The sequence below is a fragment of the Bos taurus genome, chromosome 2, assembly GCF_002263795.3.
Source record: "Bos taurus isolate L1 Dominette 01449 registration number 42190680 breed Hereford chromosome 2, ARS-UCD2.0, whole genome shotgun sequence".
In the NCBI taxonomy this organism is placed as follows: domain Eukaryota; kingdom Metazoa; phylum Chordata; class Mammalia; order Artiodactyla; family Bovidae; genus Bos; species Bos taurus.
This window is the reverse complement of record NC_037329.1, coordinates 22,083,608-22,103,949: the sequence shown is the minus strand read 5'-3', so window position 1 is coordinate 22,103,949 and position 20,342 is coordinate 22,083,608. Positions and strand designations below refer to the sequence as shown.

Here is a 20,342-nt window from a genome sequence, read left to right as displayed (position 1 = left end):
TACCAATTTTTAATTTTTTTTATTATGGTCAAATGCACATAAAATTTACCATCTTAACCATTTTTAAACATTCAGTTCAGTGGCATTAAGTACATTCTTGATATTGTACACCCACCACAACTATCCACTTTCAGAACTTTTTCATTGTCTCAAATTGAAGCTCTACCCACTAAGCAACAACTCACCCCTCTCCCCAAACCCTGGTAATTGCAATTCTGTTTTCTGTCTCTATGAATTTGACTACTCTAGGTATCTCCCATAAGCAGAATCATACAATATTTGTCCTTTCAAATCTGGCTTATTTACTTAGCATAATGTTTTCCAGATTGATCCATATTATAGTATTTATAAAAACTTCATTCCTCCATACATTTGCTCTTATGCTGATGGACATGGGTGGTTTTTTACCTTTTGGCTATTATAAATAATGCTGCAGTGAATATTGGTATCCAAGTATCTGTTCAAGTCCCTGCTTCCAGTTCTTTTGGGTGTATACCTAGGAGAGGAGTTGGTGGATCATATGATAATTCTATGCCTAGATTTTTGAGGAAATGCCAAACTGTTTTCCCTTTAGTTTACTCGTAAATGAGGCACTCAATCCTGCCGGTGTGTCATGGGGAATGCCAAGGAGACCTAGATTGAAATCCCCTGAGTTCAGAACTGTGGTGTTGGAGAAGACTCTTGAGAGTCCCTTGGACTGCAAGGAGATCCAACCAGTCCATTCTAAAGGAGATCAGTCCTGGGTTTTCTTTGGAAGGAATGATGCTAAAGCTGAAACTCCAGTACTTTGGCCACCTCATGCGAAGAGTTGACTCATTGGAAAAGACTCTGATGCTGGGAGGGATTGGGGGCAGGAGAAGAAGGGGATGACAGAGGATGAGATGGCTGGATGGCATCACTTACTTGATGGACGTGAGTTTGAGTGAACTCCGGGAGTTGGTGATGGACAGGGAGGCCGTGCTGCAGTTCATGGGGTCGCAAAGAGTCAGACATGACTGAGCGACTGAATTGAACTGGTCACCTGGTACTGCCATTCCCCACTCTCTCTGGTACCGATGTGGATCAGATGTGTTCTGGGGATGATGGTCATTACTGAGCCCAGGGCTGTACATTTTCTAGTACTGGGGTGCACTGCCTGTGGCCAGTAGGTTGCTATGAAGAAAGGAAATAAATTTTCTCTCCTACTCATGTGTCCAGAATTGTGGAAATGATGATATGTGCACACATTTGTGATTTCATTCATAGAACTAGAACCTCAAGCAGGGTTGGGATAAAGACTGGGGGAAAGGTGGGTGGTTTAATTGGGAAGGCAGGAAGAAGGCTAATACTAGGACTGAGCCTCTCAAAAACACTGACCAGAGTCACAGGATGGCCCAGATGCAGCTAGGGTTGAACCAAAGAGCAAGTGAGCGATGAACCAGCCCAGCTCAGAGCTACTGTGAATCCACATGGGTTCAAATGTCAGTTCAAATGTCTGGGTTCAAATGTCAGTTCTACTTGCTAGTTTGGATAATGAACTTAACCTCCCTCAAGTTCAGTTTTCTTATTTGTAAACTAGGGACATTTACAGAGTTATGAGGATTAAAAAAAAAAATACATGTGATCTCATTCCCACAGTGCCTGGCCCCACACTCCATTCAGATTAGTTACTCTTTTCCCTCAAACCCCAAACATCAAACTCAGGTGCTGTGTTCGATTGGGAAGACATTCCCTCACCTCCAAATTCCAGAAACCTCAAAACTTGGGGTTTTGAGGCAGTTTGTATTTTGGTGGCCATTCTAGAATTTCCCTGTTGTCTTTCTATTGCTTTCCTTCTCTCCAAGTCAAATGCTTTATCTTTGGGGGACTGGCAGATGGGGCTTTTTCAGTAGTACAAAACTGACTATTAAGCAAAGAATAGACTCTTTGCTTAAAATTAAAAAAATTTTTTTTAAAAACTAACAGAAAACCTCAGTTATCATGGGCAAAATTCTTCCAGATGCTGCTGGAAATGAAAGCCTTTTGTAGCAATCCAGGTTCACTTACTGCAAAGGATTCACTCTCCAGGCAGCCACAGCAGGAGTGAAGGGAGAAGCAATGTGAACACGCTTGGAGGCCATAACCTTATGTAAACATAAACTGTTGCCATGAATAATAAATACAGAAAATTAAATATTTGATAAATGAGCATGTATCCAACTAGACAGATCTCCCTGGTTTGGAGGTTCAGCCCAGCTTTCCACTCATCCTTGCTGATTTAATTCAATGAGCCGACCTGCAAACACAGCCAGGGTTCCGATGATGCAGACGAGCATGAAGACTGCCAGGAGAATGTGGTCCATCACCATCGCAACGTACTTCCATTCCTCAGCCGCCTGGGAGAGAGGAATGTGTCAGAATGTCCTGAAGGTGATGGCGGACTCCCAACGTTCGTGCTATCCGTCATCCAGGGGCCCTTTGACTGTGGATCCTCCCTCCACTGGCACTGTGATCTTTATCTTTTAAAGAGGTTATTCACAATGTGATGACTTGCTAAGATGGCCTAGGGAGTCATCAGGCACATCTTACATCAGTAGCTGCCCCTTGAATGCCAACCTTCCCATCAAGCCAAACCCATCTCTGTGCTTAAGCACGTGACCATTTAAACCCCAAGGTGCGAATCTCAAGCCACAAAGCTTACGTTGTTGGACTCCTGGTCTGACTTCATGGTCTCTGCAATGTATTTGATGCCCTCAATGGCACTTTTCACCTCGGGGTGTTTGATCAGGGGAGAGTGGAAACCCATTGGTGGAGGCCCTGGTTTTCCAGAAATGTCAGAAATATCGATGTCTTCTGTGAAAATCTTTTTGTCTTGTTTTTCTCTGGATGGCCTTTTCATCGTGGAGAAGAACATGATATTTGGGATAGTGTCGATAAAAACCTAATACAAAAGAAGTCCAGGTATGGGAATTATTGTCAGCAGAGCAAGCATCAGACTATGATTTTGAACAAGCAATGAGACCTTAGGCAAGCCATTCAGGTTCTCTAGGCCTCAGCTACTTTTGTCCCTAAAACAAAAGGACCATACTAGATTTTCTCAGATTCATCTGTGTCCTGTGGCCTGTTAAATGACTAAGGCTAATAGAGATGATCCTGTAATGCCAGCAGTTGGCCACTGGAGGGAGCAAGTGTGCAGCTATTGGACTCCTAAGAAACCACTGATGCTTAAGCTTCCAGACCCCCTATAAGCACCTGCTTTCTTCAAAGCCCCTATTCTCATGACCAAAAGATTAAAGGGCCCCTCCTGCCAAAAAAAAAAAAATTAAGGTTCCAACCCCACAAAACAGCTACACTGTTTTCTTCTGTTTCTTGTTCCTGAAGAAGTGCAGCATAGGTATTGCTGCATTCGTACTCAGTCATGTCCGATTCTTTGTGACCCCGTGGACTGCAGCACTCCAGGCTCCTCCGTCCATGGGATTTTCCAGGCAAGCATACTGGAGTGGGGTGCCATTTCCTCCTCCAGGGGATCTTCCTGGCTCAGGGATCAAACCCAAGTCGCCTGTGTCTCCTGTATCGGCAAGCAGGCTCTTTACCTCTGCTCTACCTGGGAAGCCCTATAGATATTGCTAGGAGTTACTTAACAGCCTTTAGAGAAGCAGAGACTGCTTCTCCTCCCAAAAGAATGTATTGCAAACAGTAGTTTCTCTGTCAGTTCCTGGCAAATCTTTTGCATTGTGCACAAAAGCCGGGATATTCGTGTCTGTGTGGGTGTGTAGGAACTGACACACCTGAAATGTGAACACATTTTAAAATTCAGTAAAATAAATATATGAGACCAAGTTCTTCATTAAAACTTAACTTTCTGACACTCTCTCATCAAGCCCAGCCACCCCACCCCCCGCCCCGCCAGTCTCCAGCCCTTATTCCAGTCTCAGCAGATGATTCCACCAGCAAAGAAATAGTCAGTCTGTTCACATACAAACAGGTCAAGATTTCATGGTATTTGAGTTAAAAGACAGTGATTTATTTGTCTTTTCTAAACAAAGAGATTCTTTAAGGTTGACATTGAAGTGGGCTTTGTTAATTCTGGTTTTCTTATCTCCCTGGGGAGGCGACATGAGTTATTTATCTTCAGCCAGAGTCCAGAAAAATTCCTCCCGCAAAGCCCCTACAGCCCAAGAAAGCCTTTCTGTTTCTAAGTGCCTAGCAGGGTTACCTAGGACGCCACTGGCCATGTGGAAGGGGAGACTTGCAGCTGCCCTCGAGGGAGCGGCTGCCTGTGCAGAGTGTCCCAGTGCCTTACTCACCTTCCGCACCCACTCGGGCATGACATGGGTGCTGGGGGAGCGGTGGTGTGTGTTGATGACGATGACGGTGATGATGATGGATGCGATGACAAACACCATGGTGAACAGCATGTACTTCCCAATCAAGGGCACAGCGCTGGAGGTGGAAGGGATCAGCTCCACGATGACCAGAAGGAACACGGTCAGGGACAGCAAGACAGAGATGCTGAGGGTCATCTTCTCTCCTGGACGAAACGAGGAGGGGACAGACGCAGCAACCCACCTGTTACTGGCTAAACTGCTCTTCCCCCCACATCTATAGCGCTTCCTAGGTGGCTCAGCCAGTAAGGAATCTGCCTGCAGTGCAGGAGACCTATGTTCGATCCCTGGGTTGGGAAGACCCCTGGAGGAGGGCATGGCAACCCACTCCAGTCTTCTTGCCTGGAGAATCCCATGGACAGAGGAGCCTGGCGGGCTGCAGTCCGTGGGGTCACAAAGCATTGAACACAACTGAACAACTGACAGTAAATTTATAGGTTGAAGCCCCAAACCCCAGCACCTCAGGGACTATATTTGGAAACAGGGCCTTTACAGAGGTAATTAAATTAAAATGAGGTCTTAGGCTGGGTCTTTGGTGACTGGCGTCCTTATCAGAAAAGATTAAGACACAGAGAGAAAAGGACATGTGAAGGCGCAGGGAGAAGACAGTCATCTGCCAGCCAAGAAGAGAGGGTTCAGAGGAGACCAATGCTGCTGACACCTTGATCTTGATTTCCAGCCTCCAGAACTATGAGAAAATAAATTTCTGTTGTTTAAGCCACCAGCCTGGGGTCCTTTGTGAAGGCAGTCCTAGCAAATGAACACACCAGTGAAACCCAAGGGTGAGAGGAATGTGACTGGCCTGTTCTCAAAGCCTCACACTGGGGAGTTTTTTTCTGCAGTATTTCTTTCCTATGAGACCCTGGCACTTAACTCTGCTGACAATGGCAAGTGGCAGGCGTTTCCATCAGATGCTGCCAAGCAGGAAATGCTACTTCATGTCATGCCCCAGAATTCTATTTCTTGGTGGAATCCAGGGAAACCAGAGAGGTTCTGGGTGGCAAGTGAGAACCCAGATGGCAGTTTTTCTGTCTGCAGCAGAACATTGTAAATCTCACGAAACTGAACCTCAGCCTGGCCTATCTGTTACTCAGATGGATGTGTAGGTCAAAAGTACATGTATCTTTCTCACTGTGGAAGCAAGCTGCAAGACCAAAGCTGAGAAAGGACAAAATCAATGATTTCATACCACTCACTTTCTCATATTCTCTAAGGGAATGACTTGTTTTGTGTGTATGTGTGTGTTTTGATTTTTTTTTTTTTTTTTTCACATTAAGGGCCAAGGGATTCCCTTTCCCCTGAATCTTTTCCCCAGACCCTACAGTTTCAGGGCAAACAATTCCCGGATGGTGTCTTGCCTGGACAAGTAAACAAGAAAGCCCGGGAGTGAATGACGCTGGAATAATTTGGGGATTGATCAGCTCCGAGGCAGTAAAGAGCCTTTGGAAGGGACTTTCCTTGGGCTGGTCTTGCTGTTTGTGTCCTGGGAAACCCTTATGTGGCCCTGATTTCCAGTGTGGAACTTTGCCCATTCTGGATGTTTTCAGATGTTAGTGATATACACAGGATCCGGAGTGGAGGCAAACAAGAAGTTGTCAATTTCTGGTGGATAGGAAAGTCTTCAAAAGTAAAAAAGGAAACAGAATTATAAGTGTAAAATATGGATCAAAGTACATCAAATTTCTCGATTCGTGATAATAGTAGCTAACACTGTCTCACTTTATCAAACTGTCTCTCTGTTCTAAATGATTTTCTAGCATAAATCATCTAATATTGACAGAAACTCTGTTTAGTTTCTATAGTTTCCCGCCTAGTGTTTTCTCTCTTCACTTTGAGAAACTTCATTTGATTAGAAAGTTGAAAAAATATGTGTGATCATTTGTTTAAGAACAAATACAATCCCCTAGAACATACATTCTGTGGGGCGAATTCTGCCTTATTCTTTACCTTATCCCTGTCTTGCAACAGTTGTTTAAAAGGTATATGTTGAGTGAGTGAATGCGTAAGCTTTTTTTTTCCTTATTGGAAAGTTGTATTTAGACTTTTGTGGGTTTTTTTCTGTGGCATTTTGATACAGTTGTTTTCTGGCATACAGACTATCTTACTATCTTTCTTTTTTTCCTACTTGTCTCCCTTACATTGTTTGAGAGCAGTGACTTGCTGGCAGACATGCGTGTTTCCTTACCCCCTTTTCTCTAGATTGTTGGTGTCTGGTGAAATTATGTCACAGATGTGATTACTCAGTAGGAGGCCCAGGCTGATACAGGAGAAAGAATTGCCACTTGGGAAGTATGGTCTTATGTGTAAAGATACTGCCATCTGGAGAAGAGATACACAAAAGCTATTTTCAAGCGGCAAGCAGTAGACAAAAGAGGCAAGATCTGGGTTAGTCACAGAGAGCAAGTGACTTCATGGGGGAAGGGGCCCTGGGAGTGTCTGTGGTCCACGCCTTGCCCATCGTGTTTCAGGGCACACAGCAGGTATTCAACAAATAGGTGCTGGTGGTTATTCACTTAACCAGCTGCGTGTGCGCATCTTCAGGGTCCCATTCAGCTCTCTGCCTGCCCTGCTGTCTGCCCCAGCAGCCTTCACCCACGTGGCCACTCAGAGCATGCATCCTTCCAGGGCTGGTGCTTTGGGTCTGTCTGCCTGCATTTGTTTATCAGCCATGGTTATTTCTGGCTTCCCCTAAAATAGCAGCGCGAGATCACAGCATCAGCAGCCACCACCATGGCAACTGCACCCACCTGAGTCTGTGGGCAGGTAGAACACTAGGCCGGTCAAGAAGGAGAAGAGCAGGCAGGGGATGATGACGTTGACGATGAAGTAGAGGGGCAGGCGCTGCATGACGAAGTGGTAGGTGATGTCCAGGTAGGGGGTGGAGGGGCAGCACGCATAGAACACCCAGTGCTTCCAGCCCCGCGACTCCTTGATCACCCATTCTCCGCTCTCCATGAAGTTGCTCAGGTCTGGCTGGTCGCTCTCCTGAGAAGACAGAGTGAAACTTTGACATGTCCAGCCTTGTCACCATGAGGAGCCGCAGGGTTTCCTAGTCAGCTGTGACAAAGCAACAGATTCCAGTGCTGTCACATACCTAGGAGGGGATCTTGTGTATCCTATCCCCCCCCCATAAAGGAAGGGGCTTGGGGACTTTCCTGGTAGTTCAGCAGATGGGACTTCACCTTCCAATGCAGGGGGTGTGGGGTTGATTCCTGGTTGGGGAGCTGGAGTCCCACATGCTGCTCTGCCAGGGGACCAAAGCAGTACAGAGGTGATGTTGTAACAATTCAGGAAGGACTTTGAAAATGGTCCATATCCAAAAAAAAAATCTTTAAAAAAATAAAAAATAAGTAGGTTGGGACTATTGGGATTTTTTCCATGTTGACTATACTTTCAAGTTTCCTGGGAGCTTTAAGACTAGCAAGGAGAGATAAGAAAGCCTTCCTCAGTGATCAGTGCAAAGAAATAGAGGAAAACAACAGAATGGGAAAGACTAGAGGTCTCTTCAAGAAAATTAGAGATACCAAGGGAACATTTCATGCAAAGATGGGCTCGATAAAGGACAGAAATGGTATGGACCTAACAGAAGCAGAAGATATTAAGAAGAGGTGGCAAGAATACACAGAAGAACTGTACAAAAAAGATCTTCATGACCCAGATAATCACAATGGTGTGATCACTCACCTAGAGCCAGACATCCTGGAATGTGAAGTCCAGTGGGCCTTAGGAAGAATCACTACGAACAAAGCTAGTGGAGGTGATGGAATTCCAGTGGAGCTATTTCAAATCCTAAAAGATGATGCTGTGAAAGTGCTACACTCAATATGCCAGCAAATTTGGAAAACTCAGCAGTGGCCACAGGACTGGAAAAGGTCAGTTTTCATTCTGATCCCAAAGAAAGGCAATGCCAAAGACTGCTCAAACTACCATATAATTGCACTCATCTCACACGCTAGCAAAGTAATGCTCAAAATTCTCTAAGCCAGGCTTCAACAATACATGAACCGTGAACTTCCACATATTCAAACTGGATTTAGAGAAGGCAGAGGAACCAGAGATCAAATTGCCAACATCTGCTGGATCATGGAAAAAGCAAGAGAGTTCCAGAAAAACATCTATTTCTGCTTTATTGACTATGCCAAAGCCTTTGACTGTGTGGATTACAATAAACTGTGGAAAATTCTGAAAGAGATGGGAATAACAGACCACCTGACCTGCCTCTTCAGAAACCTGTATGCGGGTCAGAAAGCAACAGTTAGAACTGGATATGGAACAACAGACTGGTTCCAAATAGGAAAAGGAGTACGTCAAGGCTGTATATTGTCACCCTGCTTATTTAACTTATATGCAGAATACATCATGAGAAACGCTGGGCTGGATGAAGCACAAGCTGGAATCAAGATTGCCAGGAGAAATATCAATAACCTCACGTATGTAGATGACACCACCCTTATGGCAGAAAGTGAAGAAGAACTAAAGAGCCTCTTGATGAAAGTGAAAGAGAAGAGTGAAAAACTTGGCTTAAAGCTCAACATTCAGAAAACGAAGATCATGGCATCTGGTCCCATCACTTCACGGCAAATAGATGGGGAAACAGTGGAAACAGTGGCTGACTTTATTTTTTAGGGCTCCAAAATCACTGCAAGATGGTGATTACAGCCATGAAATTAAAAGACGCTTACACCTTGGAAGAAAAGCTATGACCAACCTAGACAGCATGTTAAAAGGCAGAGACATTACTTTGCCAACAAAGGTCCATCTAGTCAAGGCTATGGTTTTTCTAGTGGTTATATATGGATGTGAGAGTTGGACTATAAAGAAAGCTGAGCGCCGAAGAATTGATGCTTTTGAACTGTGGTGTTGGAGAAGACTCTTGAGAGTCCCTTGGACTGCAAGGAGGTCCAACCAGTCCATCCCAAAGGAGATCAATCCTGGGTGTTCATTGGAAGGACTGACACTGAAGCTGAAACTCTAATACTTTGGCCACCTGATGCGAAGAGCTGACTCATTGGAAAAGACCCTGATGTCAGGAAAGATTGACGGTGGGAGGAGAAGGGGATGACAGAGGATGAGATGGTTGGATGACATCGGTTTGAGTAAACTCTGGGAGTTGGTGATGGACAGGGAGGCAGGGCATGCTGCAGTCCATGGGGTTGCAAAGAGTTGGACACAACTGAGCGACTGAACTTAACTGGGAGCTTTAAAACCTATTGGTGCCCTAGCTCCACCCTAGGCTGATTCAATCAGAATTATTGGGCCTGAGTCTGGGCATAGGAAATTATGTAAGCCCCAGATGGTTCTCTTATGTAGCATGTCAAGAACTTGCCCAAGCCATTGAAAAGCATGAAAGTAGATGATCCCCAAAGAGCTAATGGATGCAGCAAGCCTGTGATAATGTAGGGGCAGAGTTGGAGACCTAAGTCTTGCTTTTCCTGCATCCAAACTCCTCCCAAGGGGTCATCACATACCGGGTTGATGACCACCACGGAGCCATCATAGGTCCAGGTGCCCAGCTTCATGCTGCAGTTCTGTTCGTCAAAGGGAAAGTGGGTGACGATGATCTCGCAGTAGCTTTTAAAGATGGCAGGAGGTGTCCATGTGATGTGGCCAGTGTAGTCCAGGAGCACTTTGGTGAACTTGACGATGGCAAAGTCACCATCTGCACTACAGTTGGGATAAAAGAAGAACAGGGCTCCAAGTGACAGATGAACCTTCAGTTCTGCTTGGGGATGTTAACCGGAGACAGCTGTTAATTATTCAGGTGCTAATTATAGAAGCTTTCTTTTGAGCAGCATTGCTTTTTATCTATGGCCATGTTTTCCAAATTTGCCTGATAATAAGGATCATGGGGTGCTTGTTTAAAATATAGATTCCTGAACCTAGAAAATAATACAAGTGAATCTATATACAAAACAGACTCACAGGTATAGGAAGCAAACTTATGATCAACAACGGGGAGGGGGAGGGATAAATTAGGAGTATGGGGTTAACAGATACAAACTACTATACTTAAAATAGATAAGCAACAAGGATTTACTGTGTATTACAGGGAACTATACCCAATATCTTGTAATAACCCATAATGGAATTTATCTGCAAAAAATCCAAAATCACTATGCTGTACACTAGAAACTAACACATTAACTATACTTCAATTTTAAAAAATTAAATATAGATTCCTGAGCACTGAATCTAAGCACTGAATCAGGATATCTGGGAATGAATCTGAGAATGTATAGTTTTAAAAAACTAACTGGTAACACAGATCAACTGCATCCCAGACTTTTTCTTCCCAGTCCTCAGTAGTATTTGTAATGTTGAAAAAGTGAAAAGCAGAAGTGTTATTTGCTCAGTCGTTTCCAACTCTTTGCGACCCACGGACTGTAGCCCGCCAGGCTCCTCTGTCTATGGGATTCCTCAGGCAGGAATACTGGAGTCGGTAGCCAGTCCCTTCTCCAGGGGATCTTCCCAACCCAGGGATCAAACCCAGGTCTCCTGCATTGCAGGCAGATTCTTTACTGTCTGAGCCATCAGGGAAGCCCCAATCTCCATCTATGCCCTCTCTGATATACTTTAAAAGTTAATTGGGATTGCTTCTCTGGTGGCTCAGCGGTAAAGAATCCGCCTGCCAATGCAAGAGACAAAGTTTCGATTTCTGATCTGGAAAGATCCCACAGTAACTAAGTCTGTGCGCCACAGCTAGTGAGCCTGTGCTCTAAAGCCCATGGGCCACAACTACTGAGCCCACACGCCCCGACTACTGAGTCCCCTGCACCCTGGAGCCCGGGCTTGGCAACAGGAGAAGCCACTGCCGTGAAACGCCCGTGAACCACATCTAGAGAGGAACCCCCACTCTCCTCAACTAGAGGAACAGCCCTTGCAGCAACGAAGAGCAGAATAATTACTTTTTAAAATACTTTTAAAAACTCTTTTACAAAAGTTAATTGGGGGAAAAATCCAGCAATTTTAAATAAAAATATGGCTAGTGGCTCATTACTATGATAAGCAGGTTAAAGAGGGTTCTATTACCTTTGAAAGAACTATTTAGACTCCAGTGGAGTAGGATCACAAACTCAGATGCCTCTAGGCCAGGCAAGCGAGGAAGGAGGGAGAGGTGAGCCTCACAAAGGAAGAGCCCCTCACCCCTGCAAGGAAGTGTGTCTGCATGGGAGTGAAGGCTCCATGTTGCCTGATATTTGATCCTTCCTTGGAAGCTGGAAATCTAGATTTCTAATCCAAAGTTTTCATATTTTTGAATGCTGGAATTTTCTAGAGAGGCTAAGGGGCTTCCAAGGTGGCACTAGTGGTTAAGAACCTGCCTGCTATTGTAGGAGACGTGAAAGACACGGGTTTGGCCTGGGTCGGGAAGATCCTCTGCAGAAGGAAATGGCAACCCACTCCAGTATTCTTGCCTGGTGAATTCCATGGACAGAGGAGCCTGGCAGGCTGCAGTCCATGGGGTCACAAGACTAAAGCAGCTGAGCATGCATGCAGAGGGGCTAAAAATTCAGGTTTTGATGTATTTTCCTATTTTCAAATGTTGGCAATAATTTCTCATTTGAAAAAACAGCATGGTGGATACTGAAAAATAAGAAACTCTCCCTGCAGATCTACTCATCCCCCAAATGGCCTGTGCCCTAGGGCCTTGGCAGAGAGCAGGATAGTATAATTAGGGGCTGAAAAGTAGGTGGTGTCTTCTTGGCGCCCCATATGGATATGTCATGCCTCATTTTACAAACCAAGAAATTTTCTCCCCATTGATTTTTCCTTGGGACTGAGAAGAGGCTCTATCCAGAAAACTATGCAGCTTTAGACCCTCCCAACAGAGCTGAGGGGGAGGATAGTCTACATTTCTCCTTCCAAGCAGCTGAAACGGGATTCTCTTCCCTGTGAGAGTGCTTCTGACTGAGCTGACCTAAAGGACCAGAGGGTTTCAATTGCTTCACTTAGATTCTAAGTGAAAGATAAACTTAGCCCTGAGAGATAGACACTTCTTCCTTATCAACACTCCTGTCCCAAAGTTTACACAAAATGATGGGATATTTTGGCTCAAGCTTGAATCCCAGGTCTGATTGGAAAATATGCAATAAAATATCAAAGTTGGGGCGGGTCACCTTAAAGAGTATCATGTCCGCTAACTAGCCCTGGCCATCTTCCCTGGAGAGTCTGCTAGTATGCACAGCCTGCTCGCCCCAGACGCGTGCTGCAGACTGTCAGGCCACAAATCCTCTAAGCCAGTGTCGAATGCTGCTGCCTGGAAGGATGCTGTTTGCAACGAACATTCCCTGACAAATGAAGGGCGTATGATAATGAACGTGTCATTAAAGCAGAGTGTCTTGAATCACATTATAATTTCACAACGTGCGGTCTGTCACAGAGCCCAGCGGATGGGCTACACAGGCATCCCGGGCCATCAGCAGCATGCTGCGTCCTGGGATGCCATGAGGAGGTGACGAATAACAACCCCGCGAGGTTCAGACCTATTGGTTGGAAGGACATTTAATTCCAAGGAACTCAATTATAGGACGTTTGGGTTCCTTGGATAGTTGCCACATACCCTTCAGGAGTTCTCAGGGATTAAATGTCCCCCACCCCACAGCCCTGATTCAATTTGGCTCTGATAATTGTTTCTATTCATAACATGAGACACCATATGGCACCCCTAGCATGTCAACTTGGCTCTTGGTTTTTAAGGGTTGTTTAATGTGAACAGTGGTGAAACGCCTACCGAGAGTGGCAGCCCTTCCGTGAGGGCACTTGGGCTCCCCCTCCACCCTCCGAATGTCTGCCTTCTCATCCTGGCTGTTTTGCTCACTTGTTATAAAGAACGAGGTCTGGGCGCCAGATCTTTTCCGAAGGAATGTGAATTTTTTTCACGCCACCATAGTCATCTGGATTCCATTTTAAGTTGTAATCCACCCATTGCTAGAAATGAAGACATTTTTAGTCAATGGAAAACAATGAAAAAATCTGGGGTTATCAAGAGCTCTGATGGACATGGTAACTCAGGTATGGACAGAAATTGTGCTCCGGTAAGAAGGGTTTGATTCAGAGTTTGGCTTTCACTTGAGTAAGAAGTGAAAGCACATACAGAGCATGGAGTACATGCTGGCACAATTATAGGCATTTCAACCCATATTCATCATTTAGTCCTCACAGTGTTCTCATGAGGTAGGAGTGATTATTGACCCCATTCTACAGATGAGAAAACAAGGGTAGCCCCAAGTCATGCCCACCTTCGCAAAGGAGAATGACCCTATTGTGAACGTTTTCCTCAAGCAGGCAACCTCACTTTTTGAAAAGTGCTCTATTTTTTCTGCATTATAAAAGTTACATGTGCCCAATGCAGTAAATTTGGATAACACAATGTTGAACTGTCTCCCCCAAATTAATACAAAGTTCTAATCCCCTGTACCTCAGAAAGCGACCTCATTTGGAGATAGGGTGTTTATAGAGGTAATTAAGTTAAAGTGAGGTCATTAAGGTGGGCCCTAATCCAGTATGACTGGTGTCCGTATAAGCAGGGGGACGTTGAAGAAGATGTATATTCAGAAAGAAAGTCATGCGAACGTGAAGACAGCCAATCTAAGCAAAGGAGAGAGGCCCGGAGCAGGTTGTTCCTCACAACCCTTAGAAGGAACCAGCTGTACCAAGACCTTAGTGCTGGGCTTTCGGCCTCAGAAACTGTGAGACAGTAAGTTTCTATCGTTTAAGTTGTCTAGGTTGTCCAGCAGACCTAGAAAACTAATACATACAGTGAAAGCACAAAGTTAAAATAATAATAGTAATGAACACAAAACGTCCCACTACCCCAAAATATCTGCTTTCAACATTTTGGTGCGCATCCCTGTTACCCAACTTGATTTCCTCTGGGTCCATGTTAAATTTCAGAGTGAATAAGAACAACGTGAACACACTTATCTAGCTGCATTACCTGTTTCAGACGAACATTGGTTGTCACGATCTGATTTACTTCATCCTGAAAAAAAGATAAGGCCCATCTTTAGGGGGAACAGTGGGGAGCCGGAGAGGATGCCCCGGACTGGGTGGTGATGGTGCTGTGGGGCGCTGGGCACTCTCTGGTCTCACCACGTTGATGAGCTGTATCAGCTGCAGGCCCACCGTGACCTCCACGGCCTGGCGGTGGTCTTCCACGGGCCGTACCACGCTGTTGTAGTCTTCAAAGAGCTTTGCCACCAGACGAGTCTCATGTTCGGAGCCCAGGACGAGGCCAGCTGGGATGGCAAAGGACACGCTCACTGTCAGAGTCCGCCCCCACGCTCTACACACACTAACGTGAACATATATATCTATCTGAATCACGGTGCTGTATACCTGAAACTAACACGATATAATAAATCAACTATATTTCAATTAAAAGACAAAAAAGCAAACAAAAAATGTGTACGTGAATGTTCATAGCAGCAATATTTTAACAGCTATGAAAATAACACAAATGTCCATCAACAGATAAATGAATAAACAATTTGTGGTATATACATACGTTAGAACGTCATTCAGCCATGAAAAGGAATGAAGTTCTGATACATGCTGTAACATGAGTGATCCTTGAAAACATTATGCTAAAAGAAGTCAGACACAACAGGACATGTATTGTGTGATTCTATTTATATGAAATATCCAGAATAGGTAAATCCGTAGAACAGAGTCGATTAGCAATTACCAGGGACTCTGGGGACAGGGAAAGGGGAGTAACTGCTAATGGGCCCAGGATGTCCTTCTGGTGATGAACGAGTTATGGAATTAGATAGTGGTGATGGTTGCCTAACATTGTGAATATACCTAATGCCACTGGATTGTGTGCTTTAAAATGGTAATTTTAGGTAATGTCTATTTTACCATGGTAAGCTTTACATATATATTTATGTATTTTTATCATAATAAAAAAATCATCTATGTCCCAATTAAGTTGCTAAGAGAGAAAATCACATATTCTGTTGACCTGGATTTGGGTCTCCTATTTGGAGCATATTTAATTCCAAGGAATGTTTACCACATTTTCCTTCAGGATGAAGGGCAATATCATGCAGTATTCTCAGAGCCCACAGCCTTTAGGTGTCCAGCATGACATGGTCTTCGCTGGCGAGCAGGCAGAGAGACATTCTCACCTGAGGTTCCGAGTGGTGGACTGACTTGTCTGTGGTCACGCGGCTAGGGCAGAGCTCAGGTTAGAGCCCGTCACTCTGCACCATGCTCCTGAACTCACTTTTAATATTATGATCGTGCTGTGGGCTGTCCTGGAAATTGTACAACTACATGTGCTGCTATTCCTCTGAGAAAATGTGTTCCAAATTCCAAGCGCCTTATGAAGGATCCCTGTAACTCAAGCCCTGGTGGTTTGTGGATTGCCTGTTCAGGACTGGGAGAGGAAGTAGACACACAATCCATCTGCCGGGATTCATGTAACCAGATCTCCCCTTTCCGCAGGTTATTGCTGAAACCACACCTTTTCCCCCAGCCAAGACAACTTTTAAAATGAAATGAGTGAGATGCTTTCCCATTTTCCCCCCGCAGTTGTGTTCGTATTAACCAATCACCTTTAAGACAGGTTATTATTATTTTTATTATTTTTCTGCTTGGATCCTAAGTTTGGAAGGGTTTGTCACCAAAACAATTATTAAGTAAAAAGTAGTCCCCTTTTCTATTTCTATTGATCAACAAAAATAATCACGTATCCAACTTGTTTTGTGTCAAATACTCCTCTACTTGCTTTATATGTACTAAAATTTTCAATCCTCATAACAATGATAGTATATACTGTCATTATCCTCAATTTACAGATGGGGAAATTGAGACCCAGATTTCATCAGTGGTAGAGCCAGGATTTACACCCAGAGTCTATGCTCTCAACCACTATTTCTCATCCAGAGCTTTAGATCAACTTGAAATAACTAAGGCTATATAATGAGCTGAAACATTTTCATCCTCCCCAAAGTATGTTTTAATTAGCCTGTCGAGCTTTATTAAAGGTCCTATATTTGTGATACATTATTGAATCCTTATAAAATTCTATGAGGTCAGTCTTTACTCCTATTTTACAGATGGGAAAACTGAGGTCGGAACAGCAGAGACACATGTCATGGCTCCCAGCTAGTTACAAGTGGGATTCTAAGTGGAGACAGTCAGACACAAGGACCTGTATACCTCACCACTCCCCTAAAGGCAAGCATGTTGTGTCCATTCAACGTTTTGAAGCTTTCAGTGTTGCTAAAGTGTCTTCATTATGACCTTCCTGGGCTCTGTGTGTGGAACTTCCAGCTAGCCTAGCTTTTCATTTCTAGTTTCTCAAAATGGTTTCCCAAAGGGTTCATGCAGAGCTTTCACATGGCATCGCCCCAGACCACTGGCATTGGAGACCCCTTAGAGCTGCATATTGTCTGATGGAGTTTTTGCGGTGGCCCCTTGGGACACAGAAATCCTCTGTCTTCTACGCTTTGTCTACCCCCCGGCCTCACCCAGCCCGCAGTGGGGGCAAAGGGGTGCTGGCATGGATCACTCTGAGCCTCGGCCACTGGGTTTCAGGTTATTGCTTTGATGTTATCTTGGGCTGCTTATTTTTAAGTGACAGTTGATTCTAGTTTGACAGGAAGAACATACTAGAAAGCAGCAGAGAGAGCAGAGGATCAGCATGATGTGGCAGGAAAATACGCAGGCGGACCCTAAGGTCAACTAGGGAGCAGGGAGGACTGGGGAGCCTGGCACGGATGGTGTTCCAGGGATACCACTCCCGCCTCTGTGCCCTTGCCAAGGACAAGGGTCCCTGTGCCTTCCGCCATGAGTTTCTAAGGAATTCCTGAGAAGGTCTCCATTTCTTAGACCACATTCACTGGTATTCTGTTCTTTTTCCCTCCTCAAAGCAGGGCAAAGTATCACTCAAAGTTTTATCACATAAAACTTAAAGGACTTGAACTCAGAATTCTAGGTTTTGTTCCCAATTCCAGTGTGGTCTGGAGAATTGGACAATTTCTTCACAGATTCAATAAATCACAGTAAATACTTTCTTTGGAAGGCAGGTATAAATTGACAAACACACAGATAAACACATAAATAATGTTGAAGTTTCCTTTTTCAGCAAAATCATGTTGGTCATTCTTATTCAGATGGGGGCAACACTAATTCATTCATGTATTTGTCCAACATTTGCTGCATGCAAAGCATTGTCTGAAGAGCTTTGAGGTTTTCAGACATGAATCTGACACAGATCCCGTCTTCCTACTCTTATGGACATCGACATTTGTCATTTACATAAATAACTGTGAACAAGTTGGAAAGCAATATGCCATAGGAAGGTGGCAATGAAGAGCTTGAGATTCCTGAGCTGAGAGAGAGGAAAGGTTGTAATGAAAGTGCTGTATAAATAGAACAGAGATCATTATGTGTTCAGCTAATACCGGAAAAAGTGTCACTGATATGAATGAGAATTTTGCCCCCAAGGGATTGAATCAAAGCAGGGGGACCAGCCACAATTTCAAAGTGTTCTTTTGTATTGTACTGGTCCACTCTGTATTTTTATTTGGGCGACAGCTTGCTGTGTTGGGCAAAAGGAATTCTGTCCTGTTCTTCCCAGGTGGCTCAGTGGTAAAGAATCCACCTGCAAAGCAAGAGACACAGGTTTGATCCTTCAGTTGGGAAGATCCCATGGAGAAGGAAATGGCAACCCACTCCAGTATTCTTACCTGGGAAATCCCATGGACAGAGGAGCCTGGTGGGCTACAGTCCATAGGGTCACAAAGAGTTGGACATGACTGAGCGGCTAAACAAAAACAGTGACCCTGGGTAATTCTTATTTTGACTGGTGCTGTGTCTCTGGCTGCCTTTCCAATTTCAGGGTATATTTTCTGACTGTGCACATAAAAAATGAAGTCTGATCACATTCCAAAGTTTATACATCAGGGGGCTTTGGGATGGTCCCAAAGTCAGTTTGAGATGGTCAGTTTATGTCTCTTTGCTTCAGTTTCTCTATAATAAAAAAAGAGATGTTGGATTGCCTCATCTTGCCCTAAATTTCCATGAATCATCCATGTGAACTGACATCAAACTCTAGGTTTGATCTACATACATATCACATACTTTAAAAAAAATAGTTCAACATGAATTTCTGGAGGTTTTTGGTGTCCTAAGAGATCTCTTAAAGATTTTTAAGTGTAAATATATCACTTAAGAATTTCCATTGAGTGTGGTGTTTGCAAACACACACACACACACACACACACACCAGGCCAGCTTTGGTTGGATTGAGTCCAAATCCCACAGGATATAATTTACCAGAGTTTAGGCTATTTCCGTCAATTCTGCTATTGAAAAATACTACTAATAAAACTTCACCTCTTTTGCCCAGAAGACCTGTGTTTGTCAGAGCAATATTGGAGAAGGGAAATCACAGCATGTTAGCCGTTTTGTTTCTCAGTTGGGGTGATATCACCAGTAAACTTTTATATGAAACAATCAGCCAACATCTATTTCCCTCAACCGGAAGTTTGGGATTCAGGATAGCATTTCAGTGGCTGCGTTGTGACACAGTCCAGAGTTGAATGCAGGTCAAGGGCTGTGCAAGATTTTTATGGGTTCAATTCAAACCCAAACTCACATAGAGTAATGTCCTTAAAAAAATAAAGGGCATGCATTCATATGAATTTTTTTTAACTTCAGGAGTTTAAAAGATTATAAAATAGTTCTTCTCTCATGGAGAGTTTGGTTGTGGTTATGAATAGGTTTCTCCCTCCAGCACATGGAGCTGTCAGTCAATCCTCTTCATTTTCAGAATTCTCCTAAAGCCATAAAAGGACTAGTTAACTGTACTACTTGTGATCATAAGTCACCCTGCTAAGTCCTTATAGTTGTTCAAATATGATACTAACTTCGGGATGTTAGAAGAGGTGCTGAATCCCATCATCCAGGTGACTCAGATACAGACACTGATGGAGGGAGAGAATGGCGGGTTTACTTTGTAGTTTCTGAGCAGGCAGCTCCTGTTTTAACTGGGTAACCCAAGCAAAAAATCTTTATCCGCAAACACAATCAAGCCAACATCAGTGAGGAGCTGACAGAAGAGCCTGGGACTGGTGAAGCCCTGCCATTCTGTATTCCCATCAAAGAAGCAAGACTCTAGTTTGGGGGCTTCTAGAGCCTCAGCCTCACAGGAGAGCCCCCAGCCCCGGTGCTTACCTGAGCAGAGTCCGAGGAGCAGGAGGAGTGGCCGGGGCTCCATGGGCTGGTGGTGGAGTGGCGGCCCGCGCTGCTCGCTGGCACTCTCTGGAGGGACACTCGGCTGCCGGAGGGTTTGGAAAGTGAGTCGGCCGAGCTGAGCTATTGTTTTACGCCACCTGTTAGTGGCAGCGACAGCTGCGCTGCCCAGAGTTCCAGAGCCCAGGGCTGAGGTGGTTAACGTTATTACAGGGTGTACCTTTTACACAACTGCTGGATCTTTGACAAGTTGAATGTGTACTGCACTGTGTTTTAAAATGCACCATGAGTCTGGTCTTAATGAAAAAAAAAAATGTTTCCCTATTGAATAAATTATTTTGCATGATGATCAACCCCCCACCCTTTTGTACAAATCAGAACCTCATCTGTGTGGATTGATCTGATCAGGACGACTTGGCCTGAGTAGACAGTCAGCTGTGTGTGTAAGACTTTATGCTAAATCACAAAAGTCCACATTCTACTAAAAAAGGAAAATTTTCTTGTTCCTTTTGGCTGAGAGTGCCAGGGACTTTTATGACTGAATGAATCTGAGAAGAGTTTGGTTCATCCTGAATCGGTTGCTGGAGAGAATTCCATGTTTGATTGGGTTTGGTTTTAAACAACGGTGACTTCTGTAAAATTGATTTTACGATGGCCCCCAGAGTGCCTGTTCCAGCCCACCTGTGTAGCAGGCAATACCTGTTCCACAGTGTACCATTAATGACAGCAAACAGCCCACCTCCTATGGCCTGTTATTCAAGGGAAAAGTAATTACTGGGAAAAGTGCCCCTCTGC

General features: G+C 44.3%; 1 protein-coding gene across 1 annotated transcript; it reads right to left on the bottom strand.

The window, feature by feature from the left end:
• Positions 1 to 12: 12 nt before the first annotated feature.
• On the bottom strand, positions 13 to 19,599 carry CHRNA1 (cholinergic receptor nicotinic alpha 1 subunit). Its single transcript, NM_176664.2, is given in 9 exon segments — positions 13 to 2,354; positions 2,660 to 2,899; positions 4,266 to 4,489; positions 7,091 to 7,328; positions 9,812 to 10,007; positions 13,159 to 13,268; positions 14,278 to 14,322; positions 14,433 to 14,578; positions 19,530 to 19,599. Coding segments are annotated over 9 exon segments (1,374 nt in total). The 5' UTR covers positions 19,573 to 19,599; the 3' UTR covers positions 13 to 2,222.
• Between the last annotated feature and the right edge of the window lie 743 nt (positions 19,600 to 20,342).